Source organism: Talpa europaea (assembly GCF_964194135.1).
Source record: "Talpa europaea genome assembly, chromosome: 11".
In the NCBI taxonomy this organism is placed as follows: domain Eukaryota; kingdom Metazoa; phylum Chordata; class Mammalia; order Eulipotyphla; family Talpidae; genus Talpa; species Talpa europaea.
In genome coordinates this window covers 103,318,795-103,335,913 of record NC_140078.1, presented here as the reverse complement: position 1 = coordinate 103,335,913, position 17,119 = coordinate 103,318,795, and the positions used below count along the sequence as shown (strand labels likewise).

Sequence of the window (17,119 nt, the reverse complement as noted above, 5' to 3'; positions counted from 1 at the left end):
CAGGTGACTGGGGTCATTGCTCCTCAACAGTTACCTCCCGACTCCCCGGCCCTGCCCTGGAAACAGAGGTTGGAAGCAAGTCTGAGGCGAGCGGGCCAGTCAGCCCCACAAGGAGGGGGCTGAAAAACAAACGCTTGGCTCTCTCCCAGGACACGGGCAGGTCCATTTTATTGCCCCTGGTGCTTTCTAAACATGCTTAAAAGGTTTGCTTTGCCATTAGGCGTGCAATGACGAGGGGCCCAGCCTGGACCCATGGGAAGGTGCTCCTGGTGACCAGCTCGGCCTCACCCGGCAGCCGACGGCCTCCAGAACCTGGTGACAATCTCGGCCGCCTCCACCCTGATGTGGTGGGGGCTCCAAGGACAGTGGACCTGCTGCCCAAGGCACAAGTGCAAAAGTAAGGGCCCAGGTCCCCCTCCTCTGGCCTCCAGATCTGCAAACAAGGCCACATCCTGACGTGCCAGCTCATCAGCACCAGGCTAACCTGACCGCCAAGCCCTTACAAAAAATTCCTATCAGGTTACATGCCGGACACGCCGGGTCAGCCCATGAGGACAAGGACAGCTGAAGCCCAAGCGCAGAAGCCCAAGCGCAGCCCAGTCACGGATCCACGTCGGCTCACAGCACACACGGGGGCGCGGCGCCCGCAGGTGCCGAGAACAAGGCCACTCTGTTTCCTCAGGTTTTGCTATGGCGGTTAGATGAGAGAGGAAATGGGAGGTGGAGGAGTTTTTCTGACCCTGCTCCCAGCAGGAGCTGAGGCAACTTGGAAGAGGGGGCTCTGCCTTCACATCCCCCCAGGCGCTGACCGGGTTCCTCTGCTCCACCGCCCGCCCCCGCCTCTCCTGCCTCCCTGGCCTCTTTGTTCAACCCCTTGCTTCCCAACCTCCCACACTCCCCCACCCCCACGCGTCTTCCGTATTCGGCCTCCTCCTGAGACCCGTACAAACACTCAGACAAAAACCAGCCTGCCGGAGTGCCTGGCTCCTGCAGCCCTGTCCTCGGCCTCCTGAAACCTCTGGGCCACCTCGCGCTCCTCTCCGAGGGAGGGCCCGGAGCTGGGGAGGCCTGGCCCAGGTCCTAGGAAGGTGAGAGCCGTGGGCTCCTGGCAGGATGGTGTGAAACCGCGTGCTCCAGTAGGACGCTCATTCCACACCAGCCCGAGGAGACAAAGACTCACAACAGGCATGAACACACCCACCTCTGACCCTCCCTCCCGGGAGCAGCTAGAAGTCAATGAATCCCAGCAGTGGTGAGGCTCAGCTGAGCTCTTCTTGGTGACAAGGGCGTCACTCGCCACAGACAGAGGCTCGAGTCAGACCAGACACGGGACCCTGGTCGTTCGGATTTTTCACCCAAGCCCTTTCCACGAAGCGGGGGAGATCCGAGCGCCGTTCCCACACTACTTACTGCCTGCTGGATGCCGGTCTTCACCTGCTCGCTCAGCATGCCTTCAAAGACAAAGGAGTCACCGAACTTCTCAGCCTGGAAGGAAGGAAGGAGACAGAAACTGAAGGCCAGAGCAAAGCCCTGCAGTGCGGGATGAGGAACCTGCAGGTCGAGAGCACCTGAGACACACAGACCTTCACCCAGAGGCCTCCGTCTCCCACCAGGACAAACATCCTCTCTCAGGGCCTTCTCTGACATGGGCTGAACTCACGATAAAGCCAAGAGAGGGCCTGGGAGAGCTGGTGGGTGGTCAGACATCGAAATAAAACTGCAAAACCACTTGTGAAATGCACAGGCTCCTGCCTCACTCAAGGGGCGGCTGTCCGAGGGAAAAGGCCCCCGTGTTCGGCATCTCAGAGCGGCGTGGCCCAGTGTGCTCGGGCGCCACCCGGGCCGACAGTGAAGAGCAGGGTCCTGGGGTCATGGCAGCCAGGCCAGACTTCAAGGCGAACCTGTTTGTTGACCCTCAGGGGTTCCCGGGAAAGTGCCTGCCTCCTGGGGTGCTATGAGGAGTGGGGAGCTGAAAACCACAGGAAGAGCCGAGCACAGCCACCACCCCAGAGACATGAGCTTGCTGCCCTCCCGCCATCACCTCTGTCAGGTAGCCAGTCGCGTTGACAAACTTCTCGAAGTCGGCGTTGCTGACTTCATAGGCGTCCATGTAGAAGGCGTCCACGGCCACTCTCCGCGCGGGCGCCTCCCCGTCCTGCCTGATCTGGGGCTCGTCCGTGCCCATGGTGAACACGCCTGCAGGGATGGGCACCATCTGCGGGAGAAGACTTGGGACGTGGTGCGGCGCCCCACACAGGAAGCACCAAGGGAGTCCGAAACCACGGCCCGCCAGCCACCCCACTCCCTGCCCCGACACAGTGAGCGACCAGCCACAAAGCAGCGAGGCCCAGTGGGAAGTCGGTTCTCCCGCCAATGTCTACACAACACGAACAAGTGTGTTGTGGAATTGGGCCCAGCAAGTCGCCAAGCTGTGGAGGGCGGAGGACAGGCCAGAAGAGCCCACCGTCCTCTGCACACATGGACGTTTTTCCTTCCGTGCATTCTCGTTTCTCTAGAAGTATGTTTAAAAGGAAGTGGAAAACGCTTTTCTATCCTTTAAAGTCCCCGAATGCACCTGGGTCCCCACCAACAACGGCGAGATCGAAATTACTGAAGTAGGAAACCTAAAATGCTGAGGGGCCATGTCTTGTCCTTATTATGTCTTTGTCCTTAATTAATTCCCTATTAAAACTCGTCATTGCAATTGCTTTGGTCGGTCCTACCTACCGTCTCACAAAACCTCTAACCTCCAAGAGAGCTGCCACTGCAGTGACCCTGCCCCAGGCCCAGCCCTAAAGAGAGAGTTTGAGGGCCTCCCCGGTGGCTCAGCGGTGGAGCGCTGGGTTGCGAGGCTGCCTGCAGCCTCTGCAGCGCCAGTTCAATCCTCAGCTGCTCCCCGGCCACCGGAAGAGGGTCCCACATGGCGCGCAGACCTCTCCTGCCGCCCGCTGCTCCCCTCAGCAGTGTCCTTCGGTCCTTCTGCCTGCTCTGCTCCCCGCTCTGGCTCTGGTGGATCTCTCACCCTCCCGCGCTTCTGACTGTACCCAGTGCTTGTATAAATAAACAAACAAACAAACAAATCTTAAAAAAAAAAAAAAAGAGAGAGAGAGTTTGAGGGCGACACTGACATTTTTCAGTGAATAATCACAGGTCCATGTTCAACAGCAATGAGTTACTAGGTTATTGCGAATCAAAACTCAGATTCCACTTCACACCCACATGAAGGCAAGACAACGGAACAAAGACAGACCTTCCAACAAATGGTTCTAGAATAGGATGTACACATGCAAAAAAAAAAAAATTATATAGACACAGATCTCACTGCCTTCACAACATTTTACTCAAAATGAATCACAGACCGAAATGTAAAACACAAAACTCCAAAGCTCCTATAAGGTAACACAGGAGAAAACCTAGATGACCTTGCATGTGGCACCAGAAACACCACCTATGGAAAAAACAATCACTAATCATTGAAATGAAAAATTTTCGCTCTGCAAAAGACAAGGTCCTGAGATTTAGAAGACAAACCACAGGCTGGGACAGGATATTTACAGAAAATACATCTGATAAAGGACGGCTATCCAAAACAAATGACTCCTAAAACTTAACCAGGAAACAATTCCATTTTAAAAGTGGGCCCGAGACAATTTGCCAAAGGGGATACAATTCACCAAAAGGGATCCACAGGCAGCAAATAAGAACATGAAAATTTGCACCACATCAGATGCCAATGCAAAAAATGCAAATTTTAATGAAATGCCACCACAAATCTATCAGAATGGCCAAAATCTGCAACACTGACCATGGCAAATGCTGCAGCAGGTGTGAAGTAACAGGGCTCTCACTCACTGCTGGTAGGGGTACAACAGGGGACAGTCATGTTGGGAGATAGTTTGGGTTTCTTGCAAAACTAAGCATATTCTTGCCATTTGATTCAGCAATCACACCCCTTGGTATTTACTCAAAGGGATCAGAAATTCATGTCCATACAAAAACCTGCAACCTGATGTTTATAGCAGCTTTCATCAAATTTCATCTAGACTACAGACTATTACTTAGTGTTGGCAAAGAAGAGCTATCAAGCTAGGAGAAGACATGGAGGAAAGTTTTGTGCATATTAAGTGAAATAAATCCATCTGAAAAGGCTACATAATGCATGATTCCAGCTATACACCCTGCAGAAAAGGCAAAACAAATAATAAAAAGATCAGCGGCTGCCAAGAATGAGAAGGGGTTAGGATACGCAGTCTAAGTCAACAAAGACACTCTGTAGGATGTTACGGTGAGAATTAAATGTCACTATACATTTGCCCAACCCCACAGAATGCACAACATCAAGGCTGAACCCTAATATACACTATGGATTTTGGGTAATTATGACATGTAGGTTCATCCTTTGTAACAAATGTAACATGTGGTGGTGGGTGTTGGTAATGGGGGAAGCTTTGAGTGTGAGACCTGGAAAATCTCAACATAAAACTACTCTTTAAAGTCTTTAGCATAAAAAAAAAAAGAAAGAAAACACTAAGATAATTTAACTCTTCTATAATATTGGACTTCCTAAGTTTAGAACAAAAGCCTAAATGTCAGAAATAGACCAGTAATCTGCACATGAACTAAAACATTTAAACCAAGAAAAACTAATATAGAATTGTCTCCACTGAAGCCTTTTCCCTGCATAACAAGGTTACTTCAGGCTTAATGATTAAGCTCTTAAGTCCTTAAAGGCTTGTGGGCTGTGATGTCAGCAGCCACTAGTTTATTAATAGCTTGGGATGTTCCCAAACATTACAGAAAGTGAATATAAAAACTGGCCAAAGATGACTCACACAAGACCCAGTCTGGACACAAAACCACTCTAAAGGGATGGAAAATTATGTATCTTGAAAATGTAATTCAAAAGGTACTGGTACCCACATCCCATTCTAGAACCAACTGGAAGATTTAAAATGAGATAATCAAGATTAGCCAGAAAGCTGTAGGCAAAATTTTGAGACAGAATAACACGTACATGCAAATAAGATAGCTGTCTTATTACTTACAAAGCAGATAAACAGACACAGGGCTTTCTCTTCAGAAGGAAAGAGAAACTATCAGCTACCACCCAAATTTAAAAAGAATGAAAATCAAGTATGGTGCATGTTCGCATACACACACACACACACATACACACACCAGTAACTGGGGTTTCCCCAACACACAAAAGACAAACATGAATAATGCAGAACATTCTTGAAGGAATAACAGAAAAAAACTTAAAAGCAAATAATTAAGCAGGACGGAGACAACAATGAGAAGTCCAGCTATGCAGCTACTAACACTCTATACCTGAGATACAAAATGATGGCCCCTCACAGCCTAGTTGAGGAGAGACACCAACCAGCAAAGAAACATCTCTAATAATTGCTGTGTCACATGAAGCCCTACTAGTGTGGGAGTATATGGAAATACTGAACAGGAAGGAAAGGAAGGAGGTCCGGTAGAGCCTGCTCCGGGTTGTCACCTCTCACCTAGGTTCTGAAAATTGGTCCAAGTTAATCCAGAAGAGAAATGAGATAGAAACGGAAGGGGGGTGCCTGGTATAAAAGAAGCATTAGTGGGCCTTCTTGATGGTGCAAGGGGTTAAGACACAACCTATGAAGCTATCCACAGCCTCTGCAGCACGAGTTCCCATCCCCAACGAGGGAGCTACCCACATGATGCAGCAGACCTCTCCTGTCTCCCTGCTGCTCCCCTCAGCAGTGTATTTCAGTCAAATCCGCCTGTTCTGTTCTCCACTCTGGTGAATCCTCTCACCCCCCCCCCCCACACACACACACCTCTGGCCTGTACCCCAGTTCTTGTATGCGTAATAAAAAATAAACCTTTTTAAAAAATAAAAATAAAAGAAGCACTAGTTTAGGAATCAGAAGTCCTGAGTTCTAATTCCTTAAGCTGCTTCTACAACATAAAATATGCAAAGTGCCAAACAGAATGAAAATGAAGTAGTAGTTATTGTTATTTATATATATATATGTACATATATATATATATATGTAAAGCTGCGCAGCTAACACACCCAGGCCTGTGAGAGGCATCGATAAGAAAACTGTTGTCTTTCTCCTTCCTAGGGGCTGAAGTGCCAGGGGTAGCAAGATAAACGAGACAAGTCCTCTCCCTCAAGGAGCAAAGCCTACCGAAAAGCCCACAACACTGTTAGAGACGCTACGAAGCTGTGCCCAGATTCTGTCCCAGTAAGAGAAGAACCCGAACCTGCCTGACTTAATTCCTCCGCCCCATCAAGAACGTGGAGGGAGGAGGAAGTCAACGTGGAGGGATAGCAAGTGTCCTCAAGCCCCACTCCCCGGTGCTCAGAATTAAACTGAGCCCCAAGCGCCAGCGTCTCCTGGGTCGAGTAGGAGGGGGAGAAGGAGCAGAACTCCCCCAACACCGACCCGCAGGTGCGCGATCCGGGTGTGGCTGCCATAACCTTACTCGCCCTCCGGCCAGCCCCTGGCCTCGCTTCCCAGGCCCGTCCAGGCCCCCGGCGCCCCGGCCCGGCCCCGCCCCCGGGGGATGGAGAGAGCACCTTGGGGGGCTGCGGCGGCCGCTCCTCGGGGCCCGGGCCCGGGCCCGGGGCGTTGGCCTCCCGCGAGTATCGGTGAGCGGCGGGGGCGCTGCCGGGCGCCCCGGGCCGCTGGGGATTGCCGCAGCCGCACGAGCCGGCCAGGGACGCCGCGCCCGCGCCCGCGCCCGCGCCGGCCCCCTCGCCCCCCGCCGCCGCGCGCGGCAGCAGGAGCAGCGGCAGCCACGCGAGCAGCCGGAGCCCCGCGCCGCGTCCCCGAGGCGGCCCCAGCGCGGGCGCAGCCATGTTGTGCCTCGAGCCACGTGACCCGTCTGGTCACGTGTCCCCGCCCCCTTAAAGGAGCCGCTCCCGGGGCGGACTCGGGACGCGGCAGGTGGTGCCCCTCCGCGCACCTGGCTCCCGGACCCTGACGACGCCGGGACACCGCCGAGGCCTGCAGAGCTCGGTGTCCCGCAGATGGTGCGCGCCCACGTTTGCTCTTGGCTGAAATAGTGAAAATCGAATTTACTGAGCTTTTGCTGAGTGCCAGGCGCAGCACTTCGCGAAGCCTCTGAGGCCTCACGGGGGCCTGTCAGGTTGGGTCCCAGCAGTCACCTGGCAAGCAAGTGCAGAGCACGAGCCTAAAGCCGGGGAATGAGGCTTCAAGCTCTGCTGGTTAGCCACCAGGCTGATTCCACAAGCTTCCCCTGCAGGACATGGGAGGGAGGCGAAGGGCAGAAAGGAGACCCCAAGAGGTCCAGCGGTGCTCCCCGAGAGTCCTCGCCTCGGGGCAGCAGCTCCCTTGGCGACTCAGTAAAATGCAATTAAATTAGAGTCTCCGCGGAAAGGACACCATCTGTTTGTTTTGAACAAGTTCTCCAGATGATTCCAGAGCATACCACTGAGGCAACCTGGAGTTTGCAAACCTCCTCTCAGGACCCAGTTTCGTCAGCAGAAACCAAAACCAAAACCAAAACATGAAGAAGATGAAGGGGGAATTGCAGGTTAAAAGTGCGGTCTCAGCCGACTGCAACATGCGAAACTGACTGAATGCTGATTCAAACCTACCTGGCTCAGAGAGATGTGTGAGGTAATTAGGAGAAATAGGACCTGACCACTAAAGCAAAGCATGGTATCTGGTAAAATTAAGTAGATAATGTGATTTTGTTTCTAGGTCTTTTCTTTAAGACATGATTGTGGTGTTTGTGTTTATGCTTTTCAAAATAAAATCTGTTCCATTGATAAAATGCATTAAAAGTCATGCTGTCAAGACTTGCTTCCCAAAAATAAATGGGGAGAGGAGTAGCCAGAAATGAACCATGACTGCCAGCAAGTTAATAATTCTAAGTGTATCAGTGAGTATCTGGGTGTCTATTTAGTGTTCTCTCTAGTTTAGGTTTGAATTTTTTCATTTAAAAAAGTTCTTTGGGAGCCTCCCTGATGGCGCAAGGGGTTAAGACGCAACCTATGAAGCTATCCGCAGCCTCTGCATCACGAGTTCCGATCCCCAACGAGGGAGCTACCCACATAGCACAGCAGACCTTTCCTGTCTCCCCACTGCGACCCTCAGCAGTGTATTTCGGTCAGTCTGCCTGTTCTGTTCCCCACTCTGTCTCTGGTGAATCTTCTCACCCCACCTCCAACGCCTCTGGCCCGTACCCCAGCTCTTGTATGCATAAATAAATAAATCTTAAAAAAATAAAATAAATGAAAAAGTTCTTTCCTCAAAAGCATTACCACATTTTCTCATTTGCGATCACCACCACTTGGCAAGAAACCTCATGCAAGGATGCATTTCCAGACTGATGAGGCCGAAAAGGCCAAGCTTGAACTACGTCTGTGTCAGCGTGAGTAATACATTTTCCAGGGTCTCAGCACCAGCCTTGTCACCTGCTCTTCAAAACCTGCACTCTGATCTGTGATCCGGCCAGAACTCCAAGCTGGACGTTTCAGGAAGGCAAGGATCCTGCCTATCCGTTTACCACTAGATCAGCAAAATTAGGCCAGTGCCTGGCACAAAATAAACACTGAGTCAACATTAATTGAATTCGTAGATAGAGTGAATGACAGGAAGCATGACCTCTTTCTCTTACCTGCAAACAAATTGTTGAGAAAACGATAGAAATTTTAGGCTCAGAAAGAGCTGCATTAAAGCTGGCCACTTACCAGAGGTCTGACCTTTAGGAGCCTCTGTTTCTTCATGTGTGAAACGGGAAAAATAATACCTCCTTCTTTAGGATTTTGTGAGGATCAAATGAGGATAATAAAAGGTGCAGCCCAGCACCTGGCATTTCACCATACCTCAGCAAAATGTTTGCTATTATTAACAATCATTGTCAAAGATGGAAGTTTTGTTGATTCTCCAGGAAGTATCAGTCTTCTTGCTCAGGTCATTAAATAATTTCTTATTGGTCACTCATCTGTGAATAAGTGGAAAAGATGGATGAGAAATCCCCAGGTGAGGAGGTCTGTGCTAGAAGTTATAGCAAAACATGCAGCTCCACAGTCCACTCTCCACAGGCCAGCCACTTGCTCTGCAGTTCCCCTCCACCCCACCCCAAGGGAGTCCTTCTCACCCCCTTCTGCCTAATGAAGCTGGAGGAAAGGCCCAGACCTGAAGGTGGGGGTCTACTCAACATAAGACCAGCAGAGGTATGGGGTGGTGAGGAAGGATGCGGAGAAGGGCAGCAGGGGCCAGGTTATGTGGGCTTGGGGATCAGGAGCACCCTGTTTCTCAGGAGCATTTCCCAAGATGTCCCTGCTCCAACATTCAGCTCCTGGGTTTTTCCACTTAATTCCTGACTGCCAAGGAGGCCTGCCTTTACTGAGCCACCCGATCACTCTATTTCAGTGCTTCTGTCCCCAGCCTGCCCTCACCCTTCCAGCCAGTCTTCCAATGTTGCTTCATTGTGAGGTGGATGAGGGGAAAAAGAAACACACTAATCCTCTGTTCTCAGCCAAGGTCCTGGCAGTGTGGTCTTCATCTCCAGGCCCATGTGTGGTGGGCCTGCGCCTCATCCGCTGGATTCCTCCTGCAGCCCAAAGCTGTGATGCTGGGGTGCATGGCAGGTGTCAGTGGTCCCAGTGAATGACCGTGGGTGTGTGATGCGCCCTGTGAGGAAAGGCCCCTGTCCAGGGGTGTGTCCCAGCTCCACCTGTGCCGCCAGGGTGGGTCCCCGCCGCCGAAGGCCCTGAACAGGAGTTAGCAGAGTAGAAAAATGAAGAAACGCATGAATGAAGAAATACAAGTGTAATTGCTGGGCCCTTATTTAGAAGTTTGGGGGTGTTTGATGTAACCAGATATATTTGGCTTAGATTGGAGGCTCTTATTTATATCAAGGAGAACTGGTCAAATTGTTTCCTTCTACATTGTTTCACTTAAGGTTGCAATTTCCAGGAAACTGTCTGGGCCTTGAGTGAGAACTGGCTGTAGTTTTTGACTTTGTTAACTGCCCCCATTTTCTCACGGCCTTTCTGTAGGGGTCAAGGTGACTTGGTCATAACCAGCCCACCCCCTGTCTGTGGCTGCATGGTCCCCCTGAGCCTTCCAGATTCCCAGATCAGCACATGCACGAATCCGCCTTCCCCAGGCACATTCGCCTGGGTCACCACCAGCAAGATTTCCAGCAGTCGAGATGTTACCCTCTGCCAGGTACCCTCCAGACCCCCATGTCACTTACTTTGGGGTCTTCTGGCCAGCCAGGCAGTGGGTGACCCATCCCAAACCCATCTTACCACTTCCAGCATCAACTATGTCCATGTGGTTCTTCCACAGGACAGATGCCAAGATGCCATAAGAAATGAGCAGCACTGGTGAGAACACCTGTGAGACAGGCAAGCACACCTGAGGGGCAGGAGTGGGCAGCAGGGCCAGGACCCCCTGCGAGGAGGGCGGAGGAAAAGCCCCTGGGGCAGAGCTTATGATGGTGCATTTTATGTGTCAGCCTGATAGACCACGGATGCCCAGGCGTTTGCACGTTTTCCATGGGTGTGTCTGGGAGGTCATTTCTGGAAGAGATGAGCATTTGACTTGGACAGAAGAAAGCAGGTGGCCCTTCCCAGTGAGAGCCAGAGGATGGAGGTGGTTGAATTCATTGTCTGCCTGAGTGCTGAGCTGGGCCACTGAGCTCGAGACTTAGGCCTGGACTCACCGCCACACCACTGGCTGTCTCACTCTCACGTCTTGGAACTATGCTGTCTTTCAGGGTGTCCAGTGTACAGATGGCAGGTGGTAGCACTTCTCATCCTGTATAATGCCATGAGTCAATGCCAATTCAGGGCTGTCCAGAAAGCCCAGCGGGAAGAGCAAAGGTTGCTCATAGTGCTGCCTTCCTGGAAGAACGTGCCCTCAGTTTGCATGCGTGGCTAATCCACGCTGAGGGGTGCTGAGGCCTTTGGTTGATTTTGTTCCTCATAATGGGTTCCCTTTTGAAGAAAGAGCTGAGCCGTGCCTCTTGGCTGCTGCCGTGGCCAACCACGTGGTTCCCCCCACACACCTCTCATTTCGTTTTCTATGACATTGCCTTTCACTCACTGGGGTCCACCGTGGTGTCGTTCTTTTTGCCCCTAGAAGACAACCAGCACAGTCCCACCTCAGAGTCTTTGCACGGGCCTCTCTACCTGTGATCTTCCACCCTTTCCCTAGTTGGCTCTTGTCATTTAGGCCTCAACACAGATGTCACCTCCTCAGAGAAGCCCTCCTGGATTCCCAAATGGAAAGTGAGTCTTTCCCATTCAGGCAGGTCATATCACTTCTTACTGTCCTTACACACTGTCATGCTCTGAAATCCATCGCGTTGTGTTCTCTTCCCCACAGGAACACATACAGCATCGTTGGCACTTAGAGCTATGTCCTTAGGCCTGGACAGCACAGGTGTGTGTAAGCGCCAGGTCAATGGTCATTGAATGAATGAATCAATGAATCAATGAATACTTAAAGGGATCGAAACCTTCGGACTGTGAAAAGACTAAATTTGAACATTTACAGTCCCCCAGTGATGGCGCTTCAAAGGATTGTGACACCAGCCATGGAGGCCGGGGCCTGAGTCCCAGCAGATGTTTGCAGCCTGACAGAGTCTGCCCAGAGACGGTCAAACTGGCTGGCTGTCGCCCTGCCCGGCTCAGCGGGCTGACCTCTCACACCTCCACCCGCTGGGGCCGTGACTCCACCTTAAATCATTCAACAAGTGTTGACTGAGTGATGCGGAGCAGCGCGGACACAGCAGCCTTGACCCTCTGTCCAGTCTCATCCCTGTGGAACCGACCTTCAGGATGTAAACCGTGAAGGCTCAGAACACTGCTGGGTACACAGGAATCCTCCAAAAGGATTGTTGTGGTTAGTGCCATGATCAACCTACTCAAGCTGCAAAGTGAGCATTCCAAAGTGCTGGGTTTTTATTAATTTGGTTTTCAAAGTGTTTTGTTTTGTTTTGTTTTTAAAGAGGACACTTTGCTCCGTGTATTTTGAAGTGAGAATGAGACACGAAGGAGGTGGAAACACTGAGCCTGGCAGCTGTTCACTCAGCCGCCTCGGGAGTGGCTGGGGGGTCACCTGACGGGCCAGGGTCGGGTATTTGCTCACTTGGGCTGTCGCCAAAGGAAGAGCTTGTGCGTGGGGATGTTTTCGTTCTTGTTTCTGCTCTCCTCCTGCAATGGCTGGTTCTGACTCCTCTCCTTGAACGTATGCTCCAAAAAGGCATTTTAAGGCACCAGGACAGAAGGGCCTGGAGCTCTGCCAAGCACAGAAGCAGAACCTGGGGGTCTGCGGTTCTGGGGCCTGCCTGGGGGGGCTGTAGGTCCGCAGGCGCCAGTCCCGCGCTCTCGGGGCTCAAGGCCCACCTCTCCAGGACCCGTGTGGAGCGAGCCTTTCTTTTTCCCTTTCTTTTTAAAGTGTTTGTTGGCCTCAGCGCTCAGCCCCGCACCGTTCTGCGCTCTTGACCCTCTTTAAGGCCTCCCCCCTCCCTCGGCGCCCTCCTGGGGCTGCGACGGGAGGGGGGGGGACACTCAGGTGCCCCCCCACCCCGCTTCCCTCCAGCGGCCCCGGGAAGCCTGGGCCGAGCTCCGCCCCCTCAGCCCCAGGCGCGCCCCCAGGGGCTCCTCAGCACAGCTCAAAGCCCGGGACACCGTGTGCGCCTCAGAGCCCCCGAAAGCGCCCCCAGACTCAGAGGGGCGTCGTGACCCGTCCAGGGAGCCCCGGGATGCTGCTCCTGCTGGCCCCCAAGGCTGCGAGCTTCTGCCTTTAGAGAGGGGGCTCCCCGCTTCCCCGGGGCCGGCTCTGGGGGGGCTGCGCCGTGATTGACACCCGCGGCTCAGTCGGCCCGGCCGGAATCCCAAGTTCACCCCTGAGGTTCCCAGCGGGGCTGCGGAGGACCCGAGGCGCGGCCGCGGCACCCAGAAACCCCCAGGAAGGGGTGCTGGCGCCCCGTGAAGAGGCGGGGGACGGGCGGGGGCAGCCAGGGCCGCCCCCCACCCCCGGGCCTCGGCCTTGGGCCGCGCGTGACGGTCCGCGGCACGAGGACGAAGAGCACCCGGACTTTCCAAGCGGGGCCGGCCGCGGAGGAGGGAGCTGCGGCGCGCACACGCCCCATGAACCAGCACCCCAGAGGCCCCCGCCGCGGGCTCGCCCTCCGGCCCGTGTCTAGCGCGCCCGACGGAGGCTTGCGGCGATGTCGGAGGCTCCCCCAGACTGCGCGCGCCGTCACCCCAGCGCCCCGGCCGCTTGGGGGGGACCCGCAGGCACCAGCCGAGCGCACCTGTCTGGGCGTCGCCCGCGCCTCCCCCCGGGGAACGCCCAGGCGGTGGTGCCCGCGCGGGCCTGAGGCGCGGGGCTTGGAGAGCCCTGGAGGCAAGGGGAGGGCCCCGGGGCCCAGCATTTGTTCCGGGCGCTTTAGGGGGGTGGCGAGGCTGCCGTGAACCCCGGTCCCTGCCCGTGGACTCGCGCGGTGCCGCGCTGCGCGCACGCCCCAGGCCAGGAGCGGGGAGCTCGGCGCGCGGTCCCGGGGCGCCCATCGCGGTGATGCGGGACACGTTCCCGCCCCATCGCCTGTTGCTGAGGTCTGGACGCGCCTTGTGAGCTGTCGGTGCTTGTTCCTCCCTCGATATAGTGTGTAAACCACGGGTGTGTGTCTCTGTAAATGGCCTCAGAATCAGGGGACCTTGGTGTTGCCTACCTACCCCTCTGATTGACAAATGCTAGGGGAATTCGTTTTCTCTTCTCCTTGCAGTCTCCGAAAATGTGCACCTGTAGTCTCCAGAAGAAAAGGGTGCCGGAAGAGAAGACCCCGCAGCAGTGGGCACCCCTAGTCTCCACCCCAGAGTGGCAGACAACTTGGTAAATCAGCAGGACCCCCAGAAAATAACCAGTCTGAATAAAATGCTTCATCCATCAAACAGAATGGAAAGGAAGCAGAAAGTTTTAAAATATTTTGGGAAAATTTGCCCAACAATAGAGAGGAAACTCATTTGGGTGTGATGCAGTGGCTACAGAATAAAAGAAAACTGGGCCAGGAGCAAATTAATCTGAAAATAATTGCAGAAAAGAAAAAGGAAGTGTGCCGTGCTCGCTCCTCTGGGAAATCTGATGAGAAAGGAAGGCTTTCTGCAGCTTTATTTCCCCTCCCAGCCCTACGATAATTGGCATCGCGGCCATGTGGGGGGAAGTAAATGCCAACCCCCGCCCCTGGCGACTTCGCTGTCCTTCCACTCGGAGCAACTCATTCTCTGTGTCACAGCAACGTCCTTGTGATTCTTTCCTGGTGGAACTCGGCCTTATTGATGGGCAAGTTAATGCTCAGTGGAATACAACCTGCTGGATTTAACTCATAATTTATATGATACAAGCAAGTCGCATTAGGGATTGCATCGTGTCTTCTGCTTAAAAATAATACTGGAAGGTGGTTAAGAGAATGCGTGCGACAGTTCAATTCATCTCGTCCTTCTAACCCAGTGGTCTGAGCCGGTGCACCCAGTGCCGGCTTCTCAGCACCCAGAGCCTGAATGTGGCTGTAGGATCTGGAAGGACCAGTGACTCTTTGGATGTCCCTCCCTCATCTGAAAATAAAGGGATGGAGTAAATCGCCATCTCTGTAATGTTCACTACCAAGTATCCTTTCATACAAATTCAGCTGAAGGACTTCGAGTTGTAAATGACTTTGAAAAATCAGCTATTTAATCAAATGTCTTTGCTCGCAAGGAGTAGAGTTACACTGGTCAATTTTTAAGACTGTAACAGAACCAGTGTTCACTGGCTCTAATTGCACGCTGAGCACCGGGATGGACTGGCTCGCCATCTCCTCTGCAGCCCAATTAGGCAGCTCCATCACGATACCCAAAGGACAGAACAGGCACCTGAGGCTTCCCGCGCTCCCTTCCCTCCTGGGGAACTCAAAGCTGAAGAGAGTCACGTTTCCTGATGGAATGTGTGTCTGGACCCCTGGGACCGACGGCCGGCCCTGCTGTCCAGCACATGCTGCCCCACTGACACGCTCGTTATAAATGACGTGGAATGGGATGGGGGACGATCTGGACGCGGGCAGCCTAGGTACTGACCACCCTCCCTCCCTCTGCTGCCTTCGCTTCCCCGCCCTGTTGCCCAGAGTTAGTTCTGCTCTCATCACTTTGCCCTGCGCTCGGCTCACCTGCCCCCTGTGACCTGGAGAACGGACGCCTCACAGTCACTGACTCAGCTTTTCTGTCTCCTGTGGAAACCGAAGGAGCAGGCAGGCCTTTGCTCAGCACAGCTCACTTTTTCACAGGAGACCTCAGGGCAGGTTCTGGGCCTAGGCCTGGGGCAGATCCATGTCCTTTAATAATTAGTAACCGCTGCCACTTCCCTGCCTTTCTGGCCGAGGTTTCTCACCGGGATCATCTCCTCTCCTCTGACACCAACAACCCCGGAGTCAGGCGTGATATAGGGGAGTGACTACCGACGCTAGTCTGGGGCCAGTCCCAGGAGGCAAGTCAGCGTTTTTCCTTACAACAGCCATACTGGAAAGTGATTCAGCCACCACACAACTCGCCCAGTTAACGTGTGCCATCGGACGGTTTGTAATCACCGAGGGGGTGTACCGTCGGCACTGTAATCAATTTTGAACGTTTCCATCACCTCAACCAGAGACCCCCCCCTCCTATCCCGCCCTCCCTACCAGCCCTGGGAAGTCCCCAGTCTACTTTCTGTCTCTGCAGATTTGTCTGTTCTGGACGTTTCATGAAAATGGAATCTCACGCTCAGCGCCCTCCTTTTGTGACTTATGGTGTTTTCAAGATTGCTCATATTACAGCACAGCAATTGTTCATTTCTTTTCATGGCTGAATAATATTCCATTTTATCTGGGTTGTTTCTACTTTTTTGCTGATTACAAAAAATGCTGATAGGAATATTGAGCATGTTTTCCTTAGACATATGTTTTCATTTAATGGGGGTGGTGGTGGTATTTTGACTCCCTGCTCCTTGAAGGCAGATAAGTTTCTGAAATCTGCCTATTCAGTGTGCAGATCACTTACCACTGTTTGGCTCTATCTTCATTTAATACTACATTTTTAATGAATGGGTTTTCTTAGTACATGTAGCTGAAAATTAAGTAACGAGGCCTCCAAGGTTGCTTATAATTCTTTGAGAATCTCAACTCTCACTTCCACGACCACAGAAGGACCCATGTATGCATATAACTGATGCTGAAGACTATATTGGCACACATGTGTTTGCATAGTAAATACATATTAAGGACCTACCACGTGCTGGGCACTGCGGACGAAACTGGGGAAACCATGGAATTAAAAGGAGCATTGGGGAGCATCCTGAAAGCTGCCTACCCATTCTAAATTCTCCCACCATGCCAGCTCTCTTGGCTGGGGTGAGTTGTCGGGACACCAGCACAGGCCAGACAGGCACCTCGGAGGTCTCCCCTGGAAACAAAGCCCCCCCCCCATTTTGGGCACAAGCTTCTTCTCAATGGGTACTGACCACAAGTCATGATTTCTTTCCCCCCAAAATAGACTTTTCAGGCAAACTCTACCATTTCCTTACTTCCCTACCATTTTTCTGCTTCACTATAGATTGAGATTGTGATGCAAAATAAAAGCCATAATTTAATGGCTGCAGTTAATCAAACTGTCATCCCTAGCTGGCTAAGAGTTACTCCGCGAAGCACTTGGCTGTTTTTCTTCTCTTTACCTTCTCACTTGCGCGGACATGTCTGCGGGGGCCACTGCTTCAAAGCCCTGTTCCAAAGTAGGTTAGCCTGATAAGTCTTTTTTTTTTACCTTTTCTTTTTAATATTGGTGCCGCTTCCCCTGTGATAATGTTCTGAAAATAAGTTAAGTGGGAGAGAAGCAAAGGCTAATTTCATCTGAGAACCTAATTTCTAAAACTGATTTGGGGTCAGAATATACATTCCTTAAAAAAAAAATATAATATAAATTTATTCCGATAGTAGTATCGCACCCTACTTCCTTCTCAAACCCAGCGAACTTTTTCAAAACCAGATGAACTTAAAGAATTTATTTTCAAATTCTTACCTAAATCACTTTTCATGAAAGGCCGGATCTGTTTACTTGTTACAACAAGGGATGTTT

At 52.4% G+C, this 17,119-nt stretch overlaps 1 protein-coding gene across 1 annotated transcript in view; it reads right to left on the bottom strand.

The window, feature by feature from the left end:
- Positions 1-6,853, bottom strand: part of SUMF1 (sulfatase modifying factor 1) — a gene marked incomplete at both ends in the record, with an annotated part of 39,748 nt that extends 32,895 nt beyond the window's left edge. The window contains 3 exons of the mRNA XM_084248297.1: positions 1,404-1,485; positions 2,042-2,215; positions 6,572-6,853. Of these exons, the coding sequence (XP_084104423.1) occupies positions 1,404-1,485; positions 2,042-2,215; positions 6,572-6,853 (538 nt within the window). The remainder of the gene's footprint in view (positions 1-1,403; positions 1,486-2,041; positions 2,216-6,571) is intronic.
- Positions 6,854-17,119: the final 10,266 nt, after the last annotated feature.